Source organism: Hippoglossus hippoglossus, chromosome 7, assembly GCF_009819705.1.
Source record: "Hippoglossus hippoglossus isolate fHipHip1 chromosome 7, fHipHip1.pri, whole genome shotgun sequence".
NCBI lineage: Eukaryota > Metazoa > Chordata > Actinopteri > Pleuronectiformes > Pleuronectidae > Hippoglossus > Hippoglossus hippoglossus.
The window spans coordinates 7,695,503-7,718,777 of record NC_047157.1 but is presented as its reverse complement, the minus strand read 5'-3'; the positions used below and the strand labels follow the sequence as shown (position 1 = coordinate 7,718,777).

Sequence of the window (23,275 nt, the reverse complement as noted above, 5' to 3'; positions counted from 1 at the left end):
TTGTTTTAAATGATGGCATGTCAATGCTGTTTAATATTTACATGTTCCTGTTTTAAATTAAACAGTGACATTAGAGAGATGACAGAGAAATAAAGAAGAGAGACTGGGAAAGAGAAATAAAAGAGGTCGCCTGGCTGGGTGCAAACTGGAGAACACTGCAGCTCTTCATCATCATCTTGACCTTCATTAATGGGATTTTTAAGAGCCCAGTAGCATTCATGGTAAAACATAAAATACTAATTTGTGCCTCTAAATGAATAGTTTATGTTTATGAATTAGCTATTTGTGAATACAAATATAGATTTACATTAAATCTTACCCTCATAATTCTGTTAAAATTATTTTAGGTGGCACTCCCATTTATTTTTCATTTTTAGACTTCAGCCCCGACCAACGCTGCCTCTAGTGACGTCCCTTGAGGCAATATACTTCACACAGCTCCCTCTCAAGGTGGCCTGGACGTTCGTACGTGGTCCAGCCACATACACATATACAGTCGAGAACTGTAGACTTTGACGTACAAAACAGGTGGATAACTCTTCAAGTTACAGGTTATTTTCACAACCCTGGTCACTAATACCCCTTTTACGCCTAAATTAGCAGGTATAAGAATTTCTTTTTTTTTTTAAGCATCTAAACCTGTTTTAAAAAGGCAATCAACTCCTTTCACATTGGGTAGACAAGTTTGTCTTTCTGTTCTTTTCCCCGGTGCATCATGTTTATCTGGAGCACATAGAAAATGTAAACGCTTAACCTCGCTGACTTGCCAAACTAGCGCGTTCACCTGGGTGTCTCATTTCCATCGGAGCCGGAGCCGGAGCTGATTAAAACCTGAGTCATTTGACCCGGAAGTGAATGCTGATTATACCCATTCCCGTTGCAGACAAAAGCCAGATGTCCGTGGGTGTGGTGGGTTTTTTGACCAGTGGAAAATGGGCGTTGGGGAGGAACACTGTTAGCATCTGGCTAACATCTGTGTTTTGGTGTTAATGTGGCTGAATTCATTCACCAATACTGTCAGCCTGGTGGATTACATTTCATTTTCATTACATTTTACACAGTTGTGATGCAACATTGGTCATTGTTTCAGCTACACTGTCCAGTTGAGGCTGCTGCTGCCCGACTGAACACATACAACTCTCTAGAGTTGAAAATGTTACATATCAAGTCCTAATTCAAAACATATGGTAGGATAATAGTTAGTATTCACGAATCATTCATTAAAATGCATGAATGTGTTATTTTTTACCTTGACAGCTGCAGAGCTCTGTAAATCTGAAATGTACATCCTCAGCAATATTTCAATCCATGGATTTGAGGGAGCGGATTACAGACGAGAAAAAGCAATAAAAGCCCCAAAATCTTAAGTCGACGAAAAGTTATTTGTCGGCTGGAGAATGTCAGAGCGAAAGCCGGTGATGCACTCACTCTCCCTCTGTCTGCATGACATTGAATCAGCATTCGCCTGTAGTCGACGGTGATAAACACTGATTGTTCTTTACACAGCGTGCTAAAGCAACACTGAAAGGTTATCAGCTCTCCGCGGACCTGGCCGGGGCCGCTGCTCTTGCCTACCCACGATCCCCCTGGGCAGCATATTGTGGGACGAGGCAACACGGTCGGCAAATTGAAAGAGAGGAACTACAATTCGTTGAATGGCCATGGGAGAGCTGGGGGCAGAGCGGGGGGAGGGGGGGGGGGGGAGTGAGAGTAAAGAGGTGTGGAAAGGGAGGCCTTGTGACATTTCGCTGTGAGGTATTCCTGGTCCAGGCCTTGTTAACAGTCTGAAATTGGTCTTTGGAGTGTCAGACCCCGACTGCTGCTCTGCAATAAAGACCTGTCATCTTGTGGTATTTATCAAACTGGCTGAACGGCACCCTCATGTATGTAACCACACACGCGCAAGCACGCAATTATTGCTCTGTAGATATAGATCCATCGTCTCTCAGCAAATAATGGATATTGTTGGCACTTTAGGGGAGAGCAGGGATTTTCAGTGTGTCCTCCCAGTGCAGTCAGGCAGCTGGAGGATTCAGCAGTGGAACAAAACAATCCAGGAACCTGTCATCTCATTCAACCAAACAAGCTTAAAGAAAGCATTAAGGCTTCGCAACTTGATTTGGAGACAAAATGGTCATCGCGGCCTCGCCCTGAGCCAAGAGGAGAGGAAGATCTAAAGTGACCTTTGTCCTGACACAGCAACATGCCGCGGTGAATTTTCATTTTCACAGCCATCTGTCAGGCGCAACAAAAAGTAGATTTATCAGTCAGTTGCAGATGTAGGTTTGAGTACATTACATGGCAAGCAAAACTCAATTTCCAGGGCACGGGAATAAAAGCTGAGCTGGCAAAGTGGCTGGAGTGCTGACTAACCGTGGAGAGCATCAGGCTGGCCAGCCCAGAGTCGCGGAGGTTGGCTAAAATAAATGCATTTGTTAGCTGTAGCTCAGAGTAGCTGGGCACTCGATACCTCGTCCTTGTTACTTTTTCAATGCCATCAATGACAGTATGATTTGATCTATGATGACTCCATGAACGTCCTGGTGCCATAACCCACGGTGCTGGCTCGGCCAGCGTTTGTTCATATGACAGTGTTGTCATCACTACTTCTTCAACGGCAACATCATGGAACAAATTTGGCATCACTGCAGTTTGGCTTCAGCCTGTCTCCATTCATCAAACCTATCCGTCCAACATGCTGGCACGCACAACTGTAGACACAGTGAAATGCGTAAATGCTGCAACCACCTCCACACATCAACAGGCTCTAAGCCAAGTGAGCTGAAGCTGTGATGAAAAATAATAAATATCTGTCTGCTGCTATATTTCATCCCTCAGTGGTGTGATTTTTACATACTGCTGTTCTAATACACCTGGCTTATTGGATCACTCAATGCCGGAGAATCGTTGTGGCTATGCTGGCATCGTTATTACTATAGTGCAGCGTCCGTTCTAAACCTGTCTGTTTGGAATGGGCTAAACTCTTGTCCCGTGTTAAAGCTCCTGAGCTACTTCAGAATGATTCCTGTTTGTTAGCTGGACGTTGTGTGCAGAGATTTTTATAATCAGTTTATGGTGCAGAGTGAGGTTCGAAAACTTTGTGTTCATCCTACCTGGTTTATCTGCAATGAAGATTTTATAGTCAACGTTTTTCATAAAATTAAACTAATTTTGCTTTATTAATGTTCACGTGAATAAACAAGATTGAATAATTCACTGGTGTTATTTTTTCATTCAATGCATGTCGGCTATTTCAGATGCACAATCTTCAGATCCAAGTTCACATATTTTCAAAATAAAAGCTATGTAGTTCAGCTCGATATAAAGCATTGCAGCAAATTGCCATACAGGAAGTGATTCTGTGAATGTTGTTCCCATGACAGAGATCATCACCTGTGGCAGGTCTCTGTGCGTCAGTCTGATATTGTGAAATAAAATACCTAAATTATCAAAATGATCTGGCAGTGATTTTGATCTGAGGTTTGACCCAGTTGCCGAACTCTGACATAGAAGAAGACATGTTCAACTCAGTCAGTTGGCTGAAGACACACTGTCCCCACCCCCACTGTCTGCTATAGAGTGCTGACTCATTTTATTAATATTGAACGTATCAAGCATCCAAATCGCACCAAATTTGACACTGCATTTCCTTGGGCCATTAATAATTCACAAGTGTGAAGCTGATGAACGGCTCACATACATACAGACGCTTGTTGAATTAGTAAGTAGATGTAGTTTGTGTTGTATTTAAACATGAGCTCAGGGCTGTTGTGTAATTCTTGTCCCTCCTTGTTTGTAATGATGTAATAGCAGCAGAGGTGAAACAGCTGGCTGCGGTGGCTGGAAGAGAGAGCGTCTCTGTCTGCCGGGCCGACACCTGGGTGGCCCGTCCTGTTGCAGTCACTGTCGGAGTCCCACCCAGGGAAAGTGGATGTTGGCCCAGGCTTGTCAGCTGCAAGGGTCCCTGCTGGGGTACGGCTCTGGACCTCCAACTAGATCACACGTATGCGACCATCTGTCCCCCCCATGCACAGTGCCAAGCCCTGCCCTGCCCTGCACTACACAGCACTGCCAGATGGGACTCAGAATGGGGCAGAAGGCACAACAGTGACTTACTTAAACCAGACCCACTGTTAGTCTGATGAAATTCTGCCTCTGCACAAGTAAAAATATAACATCAATTTTTTACTAAAGCCACAAGGCAGCTCATTTCAAATGTATTTAGATGAGGTGCAACAAACAAAAAGACAGGACTTCAGAGGCAGTGTCAGAAACACAAAGAGGAACGACACCAGAAGATGGATCGCTGCGTTTTAAAACATGATACAACTTGCAGCATGAATCACCACAACAACTAACTGTGTCTCTTCTGGTAATTGAATAATGGTACTTATACTGGTGCTTCCTTTGAGGCAGTTGCTGGAACCCATAAAGAGAAGGTCCATTGCATTTCAAAAAGGATATATTGTAAAGCATTAATTACAACAATTAATTGTGCGTTACAATGCCACTAATACTGATGCGTCTAAGTATCCAACACGATGAGCTGAGCACCCCGAAACAACAGGTTTTTTTTTAATGTTTCTGTCTGATGTTAATTAAGCTTCAATCATGGATCAATTTGTAGCGGCCACATTTTCAGTCTTCTGTCCTCCATCCTGCAACCAGAGGCCCGACGGTCTCTCATTTCTAATTATGACTACAGAAAAATCCAACCGAACGCATATTAAACACAGCCAGCAGACACACTTCATCATAAACTGTGTGTTTTGTTGAGCAAGCTGTTGCTTGGAATTACTGAGATTGTTGGGCTCACTTTCAAAAGGGCTTTGTGGAAAAACTGTCTGGTAACACTTGGACTGGGTACATAAGCAATTCAATCAGTTGTTGGGAATTTATCTGTTTATTTCAACCATTTGGCCGCACTGTGACAGTATTATTAATCTGAATCTAAACCGACTCTCCAATGTTATTATCTTAGTTATTAGATAGTCATGATCAATTCTATCAGGATAATTTAGAGGATTCCTGTATTACAAATGTTGCTTTGAGGGAAACCTCAGCACTGCATTGACCTAAATAAAAAAATTGGGAGAAATAATGTATGTAAATTAACACAATATCTCTCGAGTACATAACCCTGTTGTTGCACTTGAGAGCAGCAGCATCAACAGCAAATCTAAACAGGAGCAGATCAGAAATATGGAGGCTTCTTACGGCATTTTGTTCAAATATATAAAATCCCATTTCCTATATAAGCATGTTTTAAATATAAGCCTCTCTAAGCAGTTGAAATAAAAAGTATCTATCTTCTCAAGGATGTGCCTGTATTGTAAATTTTAGGAAACCTTTCTTTTGTTTAGCCTCTTTTCCGCTATACTTTTTTTTTGCTCATTTAGAGTCGATAATCATTTTGCTGGGCGTGAAAGCAGAAGATTGCAGCTTGCAAATAAACAGTCTCCCTGCAGCCTGCAGACTCTTATCACAGCGGCCATCGAGCTCTGTATGATTACAGTGTGATGTGGTGGCATGGCAACAATGGGCCGAGCAGCAAGGGAAAGGGAGCGAGTCCGGGAGCAGATTACAGTGAGAGCAGGGAGACAAGCAAGGAAAAGCACATAATCCTCCTGTGTACAGTGTGCACACCGAACCTGCACAACAGTGACACACAGCAGCACAAAAAGAGGGCAAAACGCTTGAAATATGTCCTTAAAGAGACTAATAATAGAAAGTATTCTGCAGAGAAAAGAAATATATAAAGATGCACATGGTGTTCAGTGAATTAAAACAAATAAAGACCAACCAAGTGAATGTGCAGCTGCCGTCTGGACCAATCAGCCGATAAATTCGTAGGTGTCTCACTTGTAACAAACTTTATTCACTGCTTGGCAGTTGGTGTGCCATAATGGAAGTGTGAATTCAAGCAAAATGGTAAGAGAGAAGAAAATATCAGTCCAATTGTCTCCTTTAAGCCACCAGCTGCAGACTGTTGTAAATTTTAAAATGTCCCAGGGGCTGCATCAGATGTAAGCCTGGGTTTTTATTTTTTATTCATTGCAGGAAACAGCAAAGTGGCTGAAATCCATGAGCTTTTGATGGTGATTTTAATCGCTCAGACGGGACTCTTGAATCTTAACTCGCCGTATTAAGTTGCATGGACACAGTCTGATAGTTCAACTGCAAACATGATCATACATCAAACGGCGTGCTTTATGAAAGGTACGTGTAGCACCAATGTGTTCACAGGAAACAAATTAGAATATAGTAGAATAGAATAGAATAAAATGCCTTTATGGTCATTTCGCACTGTACTACCAAATTTGCTGTACATCTCAAAACATTATGATATATATAGAAAAGATGAATCAAAATAAAGGTAATAAGATAATTAATATATAACAAGTAGACAAGTAATAACATTATGAACAAATATAAAAATAGACAAGTAATAAGATTATGAATATATATAGAAATAGATAAATAGTAAGATTATTAATACATAAAATAAAGACCAGTACTAAGATTTAATATACATGTTAAAAAGCTGGTTAAAAAAAGTGCATGGTGATTAGGTATTGCACAGTAAAACAGTTAAAAAACAGTATTGCATGTTAAAATTCTCAGTTGAAGACGTTTTTCAAGTTTTTGCAGATCTGCGAAGAGTAGACAGTCGAACACTGATGATCCTGTGTTTATTGCTACTGGAGGAAACTCAAATAGTGGAAAAAGTTCATTTTACATAAACTGATAATCCTTTAAGTATTTTCTTTAGTGCTGTTGTGCACGCGCACCAAACTCAACTGTCAAACCTGCAGTGTCGGAGAGACGTGTATATGAAAGATTCAGCTTTGATTTGTTAGTGCGTCATCACCAGCAGCAACATGCCAGTCACTTTAACTGACAGCGGAAATGCTTGAACACTGTGTTAAGATGTGTCATTTCTGTGGGTTTCATTAAAAATGCAGCCACTTGCACCTGAGATATTGTGTGTGACAGAGGAATAAACACACGTCAACAGGCAGATCTATCGCTGCCCACACATTTCATTTAGAATTCAGAAAAGTCAGACAGTGCTGCCGGCCAAGGGTAAAATAAATGCTTTGTCCCAAAATCACATAATCAATACTGTAAAGTACACACTACATAATAATCCTTAGCAAACTGCCCCAGTTAACATATGAGACATTAATGCACTTTTTGTACTGACAGGAAATGATATAAGACATGTTGACAAGAGTGTCTAATCTTACCTCAAAAATCGAATGATTTTAGTCTACGTCCAGATATTTTTGTAAATGTTTAATTGTCTAAAGAAGGGCCTGTGCATGTTGCGGCACGGCTCCAGCCCATCAGTGACCCGCAAATGATAAGGGGTATCGATAATAGATGGATGGATCGGAGAGCCTGTGCCAGAAACGCTACCTCCCTGGGAGGTCAAATAAAACGTTTGTGGGAGCATAAACTAGTGTGCAGGCAATTCTTGTTTTCTGGTTTTCGGCACCAATGTCCAGCAGTGAGTGATTATCAAGCTTGGATGTGCGTGCTTTTTTGCAGCTTCCAACTATTTAGTTGTGCCTCTAATACAGTGTAATATCACTACATACTTATAAACATCTAGAATTATATTGGAGGCTGTGGTTTGGAACTGAATCTCATGTAGTCTTTCCAGGAAAATGAATTCACTCCATAAATCTGCTCTGACCGCTGTCCATGGTGCTGAATTTGGAGGTTTTTGTCATCTTTGTGCCCATGCACTGAATTCCTGCTGCTGAAGACTGAGGGCAAGTAGGTTTCCATAGTGTCATCATTCCCTTCACCGGTTAGGCTGGTCCCCGAGTCCTGGAGACCACTGCATTTTTATTATTAAATTAGTTATTTAGACTTTAGTTTACTAATGATGATTTAGTTTATCTGTTCACTGTGGCAGAGGCCTATAGTTTGTTGGCTTCTGCAGCAAAGTTGAGTTTTGTCGTCACGTGTTCTCTGTGCTCCTGGGTCCTGTTTAGCATTTAGTGCTGTTACCAGCCTTTATCGCGCTGCTGCAAACAGTGATGCACTGTGCAGATGAGATTGTAAAAATGTATTGTCTCTGCTGTTGTTTTAATTTATGAACAGAAAGACAGGAGTGTTCAGCATTACAGACTGACAATCACTCACGCCCCCACCTGCCTCACAGCTCTGACAGATCGTTGTTACAGCACCAGTTTTTTCTTTAGCATTTCATTAGACAGTGACAGTGTAAGTACATGGTTGGAAACATGTGGAGAGAGACTGAGCCACAGCTTTCAAAAACAACCCCCCCGCTGGAAGTGAATCAAGGGCATAGCAGTTGGATCATAACATGGATGGTTCAATGCTCTCAATCTCTTGACAAAGTAAATATTAATGCAAACGAGAGTTATTTATGTAACTAGGGTTCTACAAATCCTGATTAAGAGAAATGTTGTATCTAGATGTATCACATTTACCTTTAGCCAAAACACTTGATGACGCTAGAAATTGCTGTCTGTGGTAGTCGGACACCACTGAGAACAGATTTCTGTTTTATGTGTCTTGAAACTTGTCTTTTTGTACTTTTCATTTAAACACTGAAACTGTAATTTAATAATTCATTATATTATTAGTTGGGTTACGATATATTTATTATGTGATTTAGTGATGTAATTTGTTTTGCACTGATTTATATTTGTATATTTAAGTTAAATATACTTTAAACCATTGACCTTTAAAATGTTAACTCTCAACTTGAAATTTTATTTTAAGGAAAACATATCAATTCTGGCACAGTAACCATTTTAAAAGTATAAATGCAGCACAGATATCTACAAATATTCCAAACAATACCCAAACCTAGGTTACATTTATGTCTCTAAACTCAACATGGCTGAAAGGAGAGGAATGATCAGATTTCCACACACAATAACAGGATGGAGCTCTAAGCCCTCTTCTTACTCACTCACTGATGGTTTCACTTTCACTGACGTTCACTGTTCTATCACACCACATCTCAAAAAGGCAGTGATCTACTCCTGCTGCTGAGAGACTTAAATTAGACTGACCCAGAGGACAGCGAGACCTTGCTGTGTTAATGACAACACACTGAAATAAAATTTAGCGATTGTGAGGGATACAAATAAACATACTTATAAGTCAGTAAATTGGTTTATGTGCTTAGAGGAGCAAAGGGGCATTTATGGGAATTCACATGAAAGGCAAACATAACTGGATGTACTCTGAACCAAAGGTCAGAGAGGATATCTGTACGGTGGCAGCATTAGACCAATTGCATCCTCATGCAATATGCAGAAATTCCACTTAAAAGCCAGGCGATGATGGATACCATCTCAGCTGTCAGTGGAGAGCCTGTAAATTAGCAACAGGTTCCACCTTTAATGCGCTGGGTATTAATGGAGTGTAGGGTGTGGTGCGGCGGGAAGCCAGTAATAATCAATTTCCTGCTGCTGTAATCATAGTCCTCTGTAAGTTAATTAGCATGTGTTGAGAGGCTTCTGCAGAGAGGGAGAGCTGGATAGAAGCAGCGTGTGGGAAGTGTGACACAGGCGGTGGGACTGCAGTCTTGTGTCGGGCCGATTAGATTAAGACCAACATGAGTCATTGCATGATGGAACTAATGGCGCATCCGATACATGTGATTGTGATATTTGTGAGATCCAATCAGCATTTCAGATGGACCTTGTCCACCCCCCAGTCTTTTCATCCATCTTATAATCCTCCTCCAGACACGGTCCAATAACACACAGAGAGAAACTCCAAAGTATAAAACCGTATAAAGTGGATAAACACTGCATTCACCACAAGTGGCCTTAAGTGATTTTAAGAGAGTTCAACTTGATACACACTGAAGAAAAACGAAGGAGGCACATAGTGATTGGCTGATCTCACAGAGGCTGACAAGAGAAGGCCAGAGGCAGACGATCAGTCACGTAGTTGAGCGTTAAACGGTCCAAAAGGCACCAAAAAGGCTGACACGCAAGGTGATTATTGATTGGTTGTTTGAACAACCACCTTACAATGGCAGTTGCTTTTAATGGAGAGAGGAAGAGGCTAATACATTTTGTTCCATTGTATTTTTGGGGGGTTGGGGGTTTCACATTATGTTTTTTTCTGACCTGTATGGACATATTGGTATTTTATTTGTGACCAGAGGCCTTAAGCATCAGGGCATCCGTTTAAAAGTACCTCCTATAAAAAAATCCAAGTATTCAAACTGGTGTGCATCAATAATGGTATTTTCTGACTTAAATGCATTATGTGCACTTACAGCATCATTGACAGCTCAACATAGAAATAATCCAGAGAGTTACCTTAATTAAAACTGAAACAAACTTTTTTGCATTAGAATGAGGAGAAGCCTCGTCCTCCTCTGCAGCTGCTGTTCTGCAAATAATAGCTCTTATGTGTTATGTGTTAGCTTAAACCAGTCCATCAAGCAAAACCAATACTGGACTGTAAAGTTGAATCCCTGCAGCTCTGCCACCACATCTACAGTCTATTTGGAACAGCAACTCATGTCACTAGTCCCTCAGAGTTAACAGGTAGGCCAGGTTGTCCTAACTAGCCAATTTGTGCAGCACGATTGTAAGGTGGTTGTAAACTGTCACCTCACAGCAAGATGGTTCGAGGATACCAATTTGAATACCAGTTCGGTGTATGTTCTTTGCATGTTCTCGTCGTGTCTTTGTGGGTTTTCTCTGGGTACTCTGGCTTCCTCCCACAGACCAACGACATGCAGACTGGGGTTAGACGTGTGAATGTGTGTGTTAATGGTTGTTTTCTCTCAGACATGCTGGCAAACTGTCCAGGGTGTACGCCGCCCCCCCCTCCCTATTATAGATGATGGATGAATACCTATTTGTAGTAAATAGTGTAGTTAAAATACAGGTGCAGACAAAGAGAAATGGTTTGCCAAAAAACATCCATAAATACAGAATTTACTATTTCATGAATTGAAATTCAGGCTACAGTAACAATGTTCGTTAACTGGCATTTAAACATAACTTTTTCTGAAAAGTTCCAGCCACACAGAGCCACTCAGGGAGAGTCAGAAGGCAGCAGCAGGTCGATGAGGATAAATCATACCTGTCTGATTGAAAAGACAGAGAGTGAGTGTTAGCATCAGATGAGAGAGAGAGAAAGAGAGAGAGAGAGAGAGAGAGAGAGAGGCCGCCATGCTCCAGAAAGCTTCTGCATCAGGTGAGGCAGAGCAGAGCTCGGTGTGCCCCAAACAGATCCAACAGCCTACACTGTGTCACTCAATACAATGAACTCCATAATCTGGGTCCAGTTTTCTAAAAGGTTCTGTTAGATTTCATTCTGTTTCCTCACCATGAAATAAAAAATCCTTGATCTGTGCGGCAGTGGTTCCCTCCAATAAGTTTATATAAATTCTAAAATTAAAGTTGGTGAATATGAAGGAGGGCCCTTTGGAGGGTGGATTGGGTCAATTATATGGTGTGAAACATATAAAGCATTCTTATGACGTGACCTTGTGATGAGATTGCTTTCTCAACTTGCCAATGATCTCTTCTGCTGTTACTTTCCTCTTTCACTATGTTCTGTATTACATATTTGTTGTAGATAATCAAACCACCTCCACACTGCTGATCTTTTACTGATTCCTCCAGTGGAGCCAGCAGCAAAACCACGTTCTGCCATATTTGTTGACACTGAACATTTTAATGATGTAAATGTGTCAAATTCTCACAATATCATTGACGGTCCAGACTGTAGGGAGACGTATCTGCGCAAGTTGAATATAATATTCAAAATTATGTTTTCAGTGTATAATCACTTGAAACTATGAATATGAAGCCTTTCTTTCTACATAATGAGCAGGTCGACTTCCACAGAGTCTGTCATGATGATTCTACAGTAGTCCAGAATGGACAAACCAAACACTGGCTCCAGAGGGAGGCACCTGAAGGCCACCGTATGTTCTCCTACATGCCTGGAAGGAGAGAGGCGTTGATCCCTGTAGATCCCTGTAAATCCAACACACTGAATCTTTAATGCCAATGTATGACATAGTTATACTAATTCCCCACCCGTAATGTTAAACCAGATAAGAAGTAAAAATAAGAATATTGTAACATGTGATATTTTGTCATTTTACAGCAGAACATTAACAACTACATATCGGTGTTCCAGATGTAGCGCCCTGGTATAGTGCATGCTGGGACACAATGGATCAGAGACAGTGTTTTAAAAGTGCTGTTAGGATTTTTAATGATGTTCCTGTTATGTCAAAATTTCATGCAGGAAAAAGGGCCCTTGGATTCTGTTGAAGCGTAGTTAATGGTTTCACGTTCCATTACTTACCATTATCACTGTGTATTTAATGTATTTATAGTCGCTGCTGTAGAATACTGTATTGTTCATTATGTGTTACATTAGTTTTTATGTCAGGACTGTTCTGTAGTGTGTAGCATGAATGTCCTCTGCACGTCCTTGAAGACCTATATTCAATATTCAAATGTTTATGTTGAGTTTTCAAACAAGTGCGTTTACTTTTGGTCCTTGTTGGGGGGGGGGGATCCATCTGCTGCATCCTGTCCCTGGGATACGTTCATCTGTAATAAGATCTGCTAAAAAATTACTGAGCTTGAATATGACTGTTATTATTTCATTTTATGTATAATTTAATAAAAGCTTTTAAATAACACTGCAAATACCTTATGACGATGTTGGCTGTAATTTGTTACAAACGTCACATCGGTGACTTTGCCAGCTTGATTGTTTGATTGTTATCTTTCACACACTCCACTGTTCTGATTTTGTACCAGTTTACCAACCTCACAGTAACAGCTTTGCTTTTTTGTCAAGTTAAGCTACATGTTACCATGACGGCTGGAAACAGGGTGAAATAACTTGTCTGGCTCTGTCCAAAGGAAACTAAATCTGCCTAATAGCACCTAACATTCAGGGCTACTTGTTGGCTTGGACCAGTTCATTCCTTGAGTTGCGTTGTAACTGGTCTCAGTCTTTATGCAGAGATAATCCAACCAGCTGCTCACATTACTACACAGATACAACTCATCTTACTCTTAGTGAGGAAACAATAAAAACAGCTGCTTTAACTAACACAAACATTTATAATATAACTTAGTTCACTTTATGATCACCTGCAGTGGAGTAAAGCCATGAGACAAGTTTTCATCCAGTGTTCACATGGTGCATATTAAAGGTGAATCTTGTTTCAAACATTATGAATGTTCAGAGAGTGCTTGTAGTTTAAACACAACACAGCTATGATATAAAGTGGTCTAACACAGACACTCATTAAAGGCCTCTGATCCAGAAGGTTGTGAATAATCTATGGTTACTGCAGCGGAGACAGAGGTGGCTGTGATGGGTTCAGCAATGTTTATAATTTGAACAAATAAATGTCCAGTGAATGCATTTATAGTAAAAACTACAGTTAATGAATAATGGCCAGAAAAATGTTTTTTTCACAGTCACAGTGAATTTGACCTTTAACCTTTTGGATATAAAACATCCCCATTGCATTATTGTATTCAATTAGTTATATTGATTTACAAACAACCAGACCATTAATTATCTAGTCTGTGCCGGCCCACCATTTTCTAATTTGTCCATCCACAATTTCGTGATGAAATTAATATTTGTTATACTTCTCATGATAACATAAGAGACCTCTAACTGCTAATGTAAGTGCTACTTACCGCGCTATTTGCTTCGTGCTTGCTCGCACGACTGTGACCTACTGGGGCTATGTTCCATAACATCGATACAGCCCATTGCAGACAGTCAGACCTCATAGTTTCAGCTTGCAGTTGTGGCATCAGTTCTTTCTCTCAAGCAAGAACTTGTCTTTAGTCTGTGTACCTGCCACGAGTGACCTTCATGCAGCGTGCATGAACACCCTCATCACCACCATAGATTTTATTCTGTGGGAAACACTGCACCAACTGAGGCTTCATTTTTGAGGTTTGGCCAAACATGTATTTTTTTAAAATCAGAGCCTTTTGGGCCTTGTCCTTTGACCATAAAATCTAATCAGGTCTTGTGCCAGATGTAGTGAATTTCCCTCGTCACGGTCTTGAGATAATGTCTTCATAATCACAAAAATCTGCAAATTTTTGCGTCCCAGTCAACAACTGTGCAAATTTAGAAGGAATTCAAAGAAAAAAAGAGCTCAAACTCTGATTTAACAATTTGAAAGACTGAGGAACAAAAGAGTTCTTCAGTCTGTCCAGTCGAGCCTGTGGGACTCAGGCTTTTAGTGTGTACAGCTTGAAAGCTTGAAAGCTTGAATCAAGCGGTTGACCCACAATCTTTGAGCAGATATATGCAACAGTCTTGTCAGCCGGGCTTTAAGTTGCACAGAAAGACAACTGAACCATGCACTGATTCCTGAACTCTCTGGATAATAGGCTGTACACATCATAAGATTATGTGTTTGTTTGCTCCAAACGACCTATAGATGCTTTATGTATGTAATGTAGTGCACTCCATGTTAAAGCATCGTCCAAATAGATCCCCAAATATTTGTAGGAAGAAACTTGTTCTATCTGTGAGCTTTGGACGGTAACTGGTGGAGGATATGAGTTCACTGGAAGACCAAACATTTTTCCTTTTGTCTCGCCTTTGAGTTAATAATAAGTGAGTTCTTTTCACACCACTCCACTAATCTATCTGTACAACAATGATGAATTCTTGGGTCATCTTCAGGTCCCAACAAAGACGACAGTACTGTATCATCTGAAAACTTCAAAATAAATGTCTTCAGAATGTCAGCTTTATAGTCATCTTTGTATAGTGTGAAGAGTAGCGGTGATGTCACACAGCCCTGTGGTGCCCCTGAGTAGTGACGACAATCTAAATGCTGTCCAACAAAGAGGCATAATTTAACAGTTGATAATCTGATGAACATCGTTTGATTACTTCAACATTTATTTATCCACAGAATGTTGTGTACCTGCTTCACATTCACACATTTTCTCCTCCCAGTGAACGGACAAAAACATTCACTTTTCTGAGAGGTAGTGTTTCACTTAGTTCTCAAACCATCGACCAGTGGCTTGAACTCATTCTAAATTAAGTCTGTAAAATCTGCCCTCAACAGGACAACTGCCCTCCTCTGGGCTACAAAGGTCATTGAACTTACCGTCTACACAAGCCGGCCTCGCCCTCGTGGTCCCGGCAATCTGGCCTCTCCGGCAGGCGCAGCGGGCCGTCTGCCTGGCAATGGTCCGTCTGGGAACGCTGCTGTCTCTGTTGAGCATCACTATCTCACAGGTTCCCACCGCCAACTGGCCTGCAATACACAGCAGCGAGGAACAAAACACATCACATCAGCTTAATGAGACTGTAATAAACATATTACACAGGAGCAACTGGTGTTTGGAGGCACAGACAACGGGCAGCCTGGACACAGAGCAGTTTATGACTCTCATTTAGAGTCTCAAATAGAAAAATGAGAAACTGGTGCCTGGGTTTTAAAGGCAGCAGGGCTAGATTGCCTCTTCAGTTTTAATACAGTATGGCTGGCTGCTCCTGTGATAAAAGTGCCTCACAAGTGATCATGTGTAAAACAAAACTCCTTCCAAGCATCTGTTAAAGGGACATTTTATATTTGGTTAGTCATAATTGCAAGTTAACAAGCATACAAGTTTCATGCTTCAAGATATGGAAGTACTTAACCAACATACTGTCCATTTTACTGCTCTTAGATTGTAAGGATAAAATTAAAACAGTTTCAGTATTCTGAAAACTAAATCAACCTCTGATTTTACATCTCCCTGATCAGGAACACTTATACCCTGCAAATAAAGACTCTAGTCTGTAAGAGGCCGGGGCAGATGGGTGACGTCGTTCCAGCACAGTATACACAGTATTGTTGGATGGTTAGTTCAACAAAACAAGACCACAGTTTGTTTCTCATGTTCTATCGACCTTTAGTGTTGGTTCTTGGTCGTCAAATTACCATAAGCAAGTAGTTTTTGTGTCTTAATCTAAAACTGTCACTGACGTAATGCTACATGCATTTTCAAATAATGTCGTCCCCCAGAAAGCACCACCAAGTGTTGTTTGGAAGCTGAGCATGGATGATTCTACAGTTCTCTGTTTCATTTTCCTCCAATCTTGTGGTTTTCATTTAAAGTTAGGGTTGGTAATCCTGGAAAAGGTAACAAGAGCAGGCTTCACTATGAAAAGATGCAATCGATAGATCCCACCCACTCCCATCAGCCCTCTTGTCAAAGCCACGCCCCCAAAACACATGAAGGTGCACTGACAACCACCAGAAGCCGACTTCTCCGTGACTCGTTCACCAACTTCTGACTATCGTCTCTGCTTCAGCGATGAATGACTCGTCGTCTGTAGGCTCCAGTCATGTGTAGTGGGAGTGCTGGCTGGGTGCAAGTAGGCAGGCAGGTTGCTTAGTGACAGACATCAGCCAATCATTTCATTTTGTATTATCATTACATTTTTATGTTATATAATATATAATTTGTATGTCTAAACATTATATTCAGTTGATCATTTTGTCACAGGTTGTTAAATCAAAGCCATACATCAACTTGCATCTTCTATCCGGGTGTGGTGTTTGAGATCAGTACGTCCTTTGTTTAAATTATACATTAGTTCCAGGGGCGAAAAAAAAAACCTATTTTAAAATAATGAAACTTTGGTGTTTAGATGTTTTATTTGACTTATGAATTATTTATGTAACTACTGGCTAAAATGCTGCGTGACTTGGTTGACATGGCAGTGGCTGCCAGGCACCGTGTTCCTACTAAAGATTCATTTTCAAGCCATGTGAAGCTCTACTGAGACGGCAAATGGATAGAATGTCTTAAAGTGATGATTACCTCGCTCCCAAATCTCTGCAGTGTGTGTGTGTGTGTGTGTGTGTGTGTGTGTGTGTGTGTGTGTGTGTGTGTGTGTGTGTGTGTGTGTGTGTGTGTGTGTGTGTGTATGAGCTATTTTTATAGTTCTATCCATGCACAGAGAATTACTTCAGAGCTCTCCAGGCATTACAAATTGATGGATAAGTCCCTGGACAGGAACCTGTGGTTAACCATGTTTTGGGGTTTAGAGTTTGTCAGAATATGATCTATAAATTAATTACAGAATCTGCAGAAATCTACAACACACCAGGGTGTTTCTACAGCAAATGGAATACTTGAAAGAGAACATTTTTTTACAAAAAAAAACATTTAAGGGTAAATGTTCTTCATCATCTTGACTTTTTTATGTCAGGGGAGTTGACAAAAAACTTTTCCTTCAACTTTCTACTTTGTAAATTGCACACCGAAAATATTCTCATTTGAACCGTGCTCATTACAAAGCAGCTTCGTATTCAAACGTACTCCATGTCCAGGTGAAGAGACTTCAGAGGAAGAGGTTTTGAGGCCAGAACTCCAGATGGAGCTAAAACATGGCTCTGATAACATTTGTGATAAAACATGGTAGTTACAAGAGCTGTAACTACCATGTTTTCTGTGTTTGGCTTTTATGAAATGTAAACTCTGTGTGGCCCTTTGCAGCTGACAATTTCACTGAGCTCTTTGTGTTGAGGTAGCAGTTTTTGTTTGGGGAAAAAAATCAAGAAACCCGAGGGAACATTTAATTGTCTTTTATTCAGGCCTTCCTGGTGTGTTTGAGGGAATCATTGACTATTAACAGTCTTTTGTTGTATAGATAAACAGGTTTTAGTCACAGTGAACTGCTTGAGGTTGTCTCTGCTTTGAAAAGCACATGTGGAAAAAAGGTTTCAATGTATGTAGATGATTAATTTGTCACTTAACTCTAAGGGAAATTTGTTGCAGCGTAAAATGAGCAAACAAAATCAATAACCAGCCACACTTGAGGACCCCCACAGGGTTGTCCATGAGGGATTTCAACCAGATTTCCATAACTTCCTCGATTCAAGCATTCCTGCATCACCTTCCATTGGTTCAAAATGCTGCTGCTGTAAGATCTTTACTGGTTCAAGAAAACGTGACCATATAACTCTAGTCATTCTAGTCTCGCTGCAATGGCTTCATGTTTGTTTATGCATGACTTTCAACTCCCTACGAGCCTGAACTTCATCTTAGATCAGCTGACAATGGTTATACTTCCCTAACTAGAAGCAGATTTGAATTCATTACATTTAATATTAACAGTTTTTTTTCTTTTATTTAATTTTATTGTTGTTTTATTGTTTGGGTGTCCTACTGTGAATCCTACTTGTAACTCCGTAAAGATAAGTTCTATAGAAATAAAGCTTTTTACTATTATCATGTGTGAATACATTATGGGCCTGATCTACTATTATCCCAAATAAAAAGTGTTAAAATGCCTGTGCATTATAACAGATTGCACGTTTGGTTAGTGGGCGTTTTGCGGTTGTTACTGGTTTCCGCCATGGAGCATTACGGAGAGCAGCCTGACCGCAAGCGCAAAGCGAAATCTAATGCCATGCAATTGGAGGTGTTAGTGGAAGAGGCAAACCTACATGTTGTTGAGCTACAGCAAAGAAATATTAATAAACTCAAAGAAACGCAATATGGGAGAGTATCTGCGAGAAAGTGAATGCTGTGGGTAAAACAAGATGGCAGGACATAAGAAGAAGAACAAAAAAGATCAGTAGATCAGCTTGCATGTTTTTTTGCTGGTGAAATCAAGTTTGCATACGTTTTAGACGCGCAAACCTTTAGCAGATCAGGCCCTATATCTGACTAGATTTAGATTTAATTAAAATATCACAACATATCAGCTCTAGGTGGAGTAGTAAAGGTCAAAAAGAAAAAAAAACGTTGTGGGGACTCCTCTCACCTATGTAGTGATCTGGAAAAAGTAACAGAGTTTCTTGCTTCTTCTTTTCTTTATTGAATGGAGGGCTGCCAGTGAAAGCCATTCAGGCTGACACTGAAATAAAATCAGCTCAGGGAGGTAGATTAGAGGAGAGTCGGTGCTGCAGCTCCTTTAAGGTCAATCCCTGGCATTCACCAACCATCACTCCTTTATACTGCTGCTCCCAGTCGCCTCACAACACCCTCGAAGCTTCATTAAGTGAGACGCTAACTGCTTTACAGCATGAAATGACGGTAATAATGGCAAAGGTTGAAAGGACTGTTGATCAACACAAATTACTCTTAAAATTACCTCAGCGGTTTGCTCGGACTTTTGAGCTTCACTATACGAAGTTTCAGGACGAGACATGTTAGAGATGTGAAGGGGATCATTTGTGCCGATCGTGGCCGACCCCATAACCTTTATTTATTTTAATCATCATAAGGTCACAGTGTTTCCTAACCGAGGCCAGATGAACCTGCCTTGTGGAAAAAAAATATTTAGGTCTCCAGTAGCTGCAAATTCTTCCAACTCTAGAGAATGTAACTTAACCTTTAAGTAATATACATTTATTAACTTTCAATTAGTTTATGGTAATTTTATTAAATCAAAAATTATTTAAGAATAATCACCAATTAGGCACATTAAAAACTAGGGGGAGGTTTAAAAGGTACACACGGGCCTGTATTTATCAAAGTACTGAGATGTTACATTTTGCACTTCAGTGAAATATAATGTAAATTAAGTTTTTGAAAAAGAATAAAAGCAAAACATCAAAGTTCTTTGCACTTAAACATACTTTTAGAGATCAATTTTAGACTACTCGAGACAACAGAGGTCTACCAGCACTTCTCAGGCTTAGTAATTAACACGTTTCCAGTCTTATCCACATAAAAACCAAAGCGTGTAAAATGCAATTCACCATTTTACAGGGAGTTGTGTGCCAGACTATTTCCTGGCGGCTCTGAGTAGTTGCCAGGCAACCAGCAGAGACTCGAAAGGAGTTACTAATCTTGTCATTAAACTCAGAAACTGTCAGAAAGTGAGTAAGCACTCATCTCATGACATGATGAACAGTTCCTTTAAGGTCCTGATCATTTCAGTTCAGGTCATAGTGGACTAATCTCTGTTTAGACCTAAAACGTAGTTTGCGTGTGGATTAGAGGCCAAAACTCAGAGGATAACGGTAATTTAGCAAAACATCCAAAGTAATCCAGTGGCACGATTGTTAGGTTAAATTTTTTCTTTACCAGGAATTTGGATTGTGCTAAATTATCTGGAAAACTAATGGCTCAGTCAATATTCCTGAACCCCAGAGGAAAGATCCTTATGTTGTTGTTACAAATATCAAACATAATGTTCAAATTCTTATATCTGTAAAACATAGGGTGAATTTGGATTATGTGGGACACCTAAGCTTCAGTCTGTTTATTTCCTATTCCAACAAAATCTAGTCAACAGGACTTTTACTATAGGTTAGCATGGATATCATGTGACTGAAATCAAATGACTTCATGAGGTAGATGTCACAGAAAGGGGCGGGGGAAATGTCAATCAGAAGCTCCCCCCCCTTGGAATTGCTTGACAAGGTCAGTGATAAAAGATTGTGATAAGATTAATGTTAAGGATATAAACCTGTCTTAAATAAGACAATGCTCCTAATTGTTATAAAATTCTGTTGTTTGTGATTCATTCAAGCAATGTGCATTGAGTTGTTTAAAATGTGTTTTTTTTAAAGTTAGTTTTTAGCCACTTTATCAAACATGATTGATAAGGTGGGACAGCAGGCTTTAGATAATGTGGGACAGTCATTTAAGTTTCTAAATGGGGGAAATATACATTTAGGGATTTCCTGAATTAAAAAGAAAAGATAAACTAAAGAGATGTAGCATATGATCTGCAGTTGTCAGACAGGAGTTAATGGAAACTACAGTCTGTCCCTGTCTGTTTAAACTGATTGTCTGGTTAACTAACTAGCACATATTAAGTTTGCTCTCTAGGACAGAGATGATCCAAAAAGCCCAGAAGAGTCTGTCCTGGGGTCTGCAGCCATTGGTTTCACCAAACATGTGGAGAAGACAATATAGGGTGAGCAATGATGATGAGTCTCTCAACTGCAAGGACCGTTTGTTCCCTGAGTAATCCCAATAGAATAGTAAATTACAGAATCAATAATCTGTTATTGTTATCCTTGCTTGCTGTTGATCAATTTGTAATTGATTTTTTTTTTTTTATGTGAAACACCTCTAATAGAGTGCTTTAAATGAATTAGACTTGGGTTCTTTATGAAGAAAATATGACTTTTATATGTAAATATGAATTAATGGCATTTCTTTTAATAATATACATTTTCTTCTTCAGCTTTCTGTAATTTTGTCATAATGCTTAAAAAATGCTGATATTGACCCAGGCATGCATTAAGCAAGGTGATTTAGGCTTTAAAGTCTAATACAAGTGTCCTAGATTACAAAGTGACCTGTCCCAGATTATCGAATTCAGGCAGAATGTTTCTTCAGGTGTGGTGAGAAAACATCTTAAGGATTACAGAAAGGTATAATAAGTTACCGTAATGTGTAAAACAGATATCGGAGTAAGTCGCAGGTGTCAAAATTGCCCAAAATGTCCCAGATTACGCAAATTCACCCTATTCCTTCTCTCCAGAGGATGAACCCTTTGTCATTTTCAACACTTGCTCATCAGCTCTCATGTGGCTCCCCAGCCCCTGTGCGGCAGGTTCAATGGGCCGCTCACTAATAACCACACAGGATCTAACTCTTACCAGGCTAATGGGACAAATGTGCATCTCAGTTAATGGATTGGTGGGTTTCTGTTCTCAGTGGAAGCCACACTTTGTGATTTAGGCTGATAAGATAGGTGTATTTTTACATCAAAATTATTACCTAGACCAGCGTCGGGAGCCATAAAACACAATCACCTCTACAAAGAACTGCAATACTCATTTCATTTCATAGCATCCGCCTGGCTGTCCATCCTTCTCCCCCACCCACCATCACCATTACCGCTCAGCCCACCCTCCTCTCTCTTTTTGCTGAGGCAAGTCCTTGTGTACTTGGTGGGCGCTTGGAGGACAGAGGTGCCATCAGATATCAGTTGTCCCTGCCATGTTTCAACACTGAACAGATGAATGGGCTTCATGCAATAAGCCTAAAGGAAGAGAGTAGTAAGGCGGAGGGGTAGTTGAAGTGGGGAGTTGTGAAGTGTGTGGGTGGGTGGTGGGGTGCTCTGCAAAGTGCCCTCAGCCACGGCCAACGTTCCATCACACACGCAGGAGTTAATTCATATGACAGAGGGTTTCTGTCACTCAGCACCGTGAAGACACTTAGCCTCGTCTCTATTTCACATGATGACATGCGCATACAGCCGCGGCGGCGAGGAGCCTGCTCGGTGAAGGATGGCGGCACGTTGCTGTCCAGGCTCTGGGTCCTGTCATATACGACATCTAGAGGGCAACAGGAAGCCGATACAGAGCGTGGAGACTGGCTCTCAGCGCTGACAGGCAGCCTGATGACCTTATCGCTGAATCACAACACTGCACCAGTGCAAAGTGGCAGCGTGTGTGCGCACACGGGCATTCAAGCACACACAGCTTAGAGCAAAGATGTGTCTGTGCAGTACATATCAGAGCTTTGATCAGACACACTGCAGATCGCCAAAGCACAGGAGCACAAATATCTTAATATCTCTGCCTGAAATAGGCTGCCAGCAGTCCACAATCGCTTTCACAATATTCCCTCTGACTCAATGTGCGTCATTGCAGGACTAAGAACTGGTGGTCATGATGAGGTTATTAAACTCTAGATAAATTACACTGGCTGACCCCAACAACACACAGTGAATGAAAAGCAGCAATTATCATCTCTCTGGAAAACATCAATCTATTCCAGCTATTTACTGTTGTTTTTAGTCATTTGTCCTCAACAATCAGACACCGGGTTCATTCTAGTTTATCTTTCTACTTATTTGTCTCTTTAATTAAGACAGTGCAGATAAGTACATCAATAGTTTGTTCTGACTGATAAAATACTTATATCAGAGCTAACAGGCAATCGCATGAGACTCTCCGCGCTGCTCCCGTACGACTCAAACCAGATCAGGGGCTGTGAGAAAGGCTCTGCTTCTCCTCAGGGAATGTGCCATAAAATTATATGACAGGCTGCACTGAGTGAACAATGACAATGATTCCATTTCCATACTAAAACAATCTTCCTTTATAGATTGTAATTACGTGTGGGCAGCTACAGATGGGAAGTTAGGTTTTACAATGCTTTACTGCAAAGAGTGCTTTTGCAAACTACAGTTTTGATCCATATTTATGAAGAATTCCACTTCTTGTTAAGCTAGTGCAGTTAATTATTCATGACAATATGTATTGTATTTGGTATTATTCCACATTAAGACGCAGCTATAGCACAGAACCTTTCCGTGCTGGCTC

The 23,275-nt window shown here is 40.5% G+C and overlaps 1 protein-coding gene across 1 annotated transcript in view; it reads right to left on the bottom strand.

Annotated features, from left to right (window-relative positions):
* tafa5l (TAFA chemokine like family member 5, like) overlaps positions 1-23,275 on the bottom strand; it is a 54,165-nt gene that overhangs the window by 22,407 nt on the left and 8,483 nt on the right. Inside the window, exon 2 of the mRNA XM_034590920.1 lies at positions 15,149-15,298. Within this exon, the coding sequence (XP_034446811.1) occupies positions 15,149-15,298 (150 nt within the window). The remainder of the gene's footprint in view (positions 1-15,148; positions 15,299-23,275) is intronic.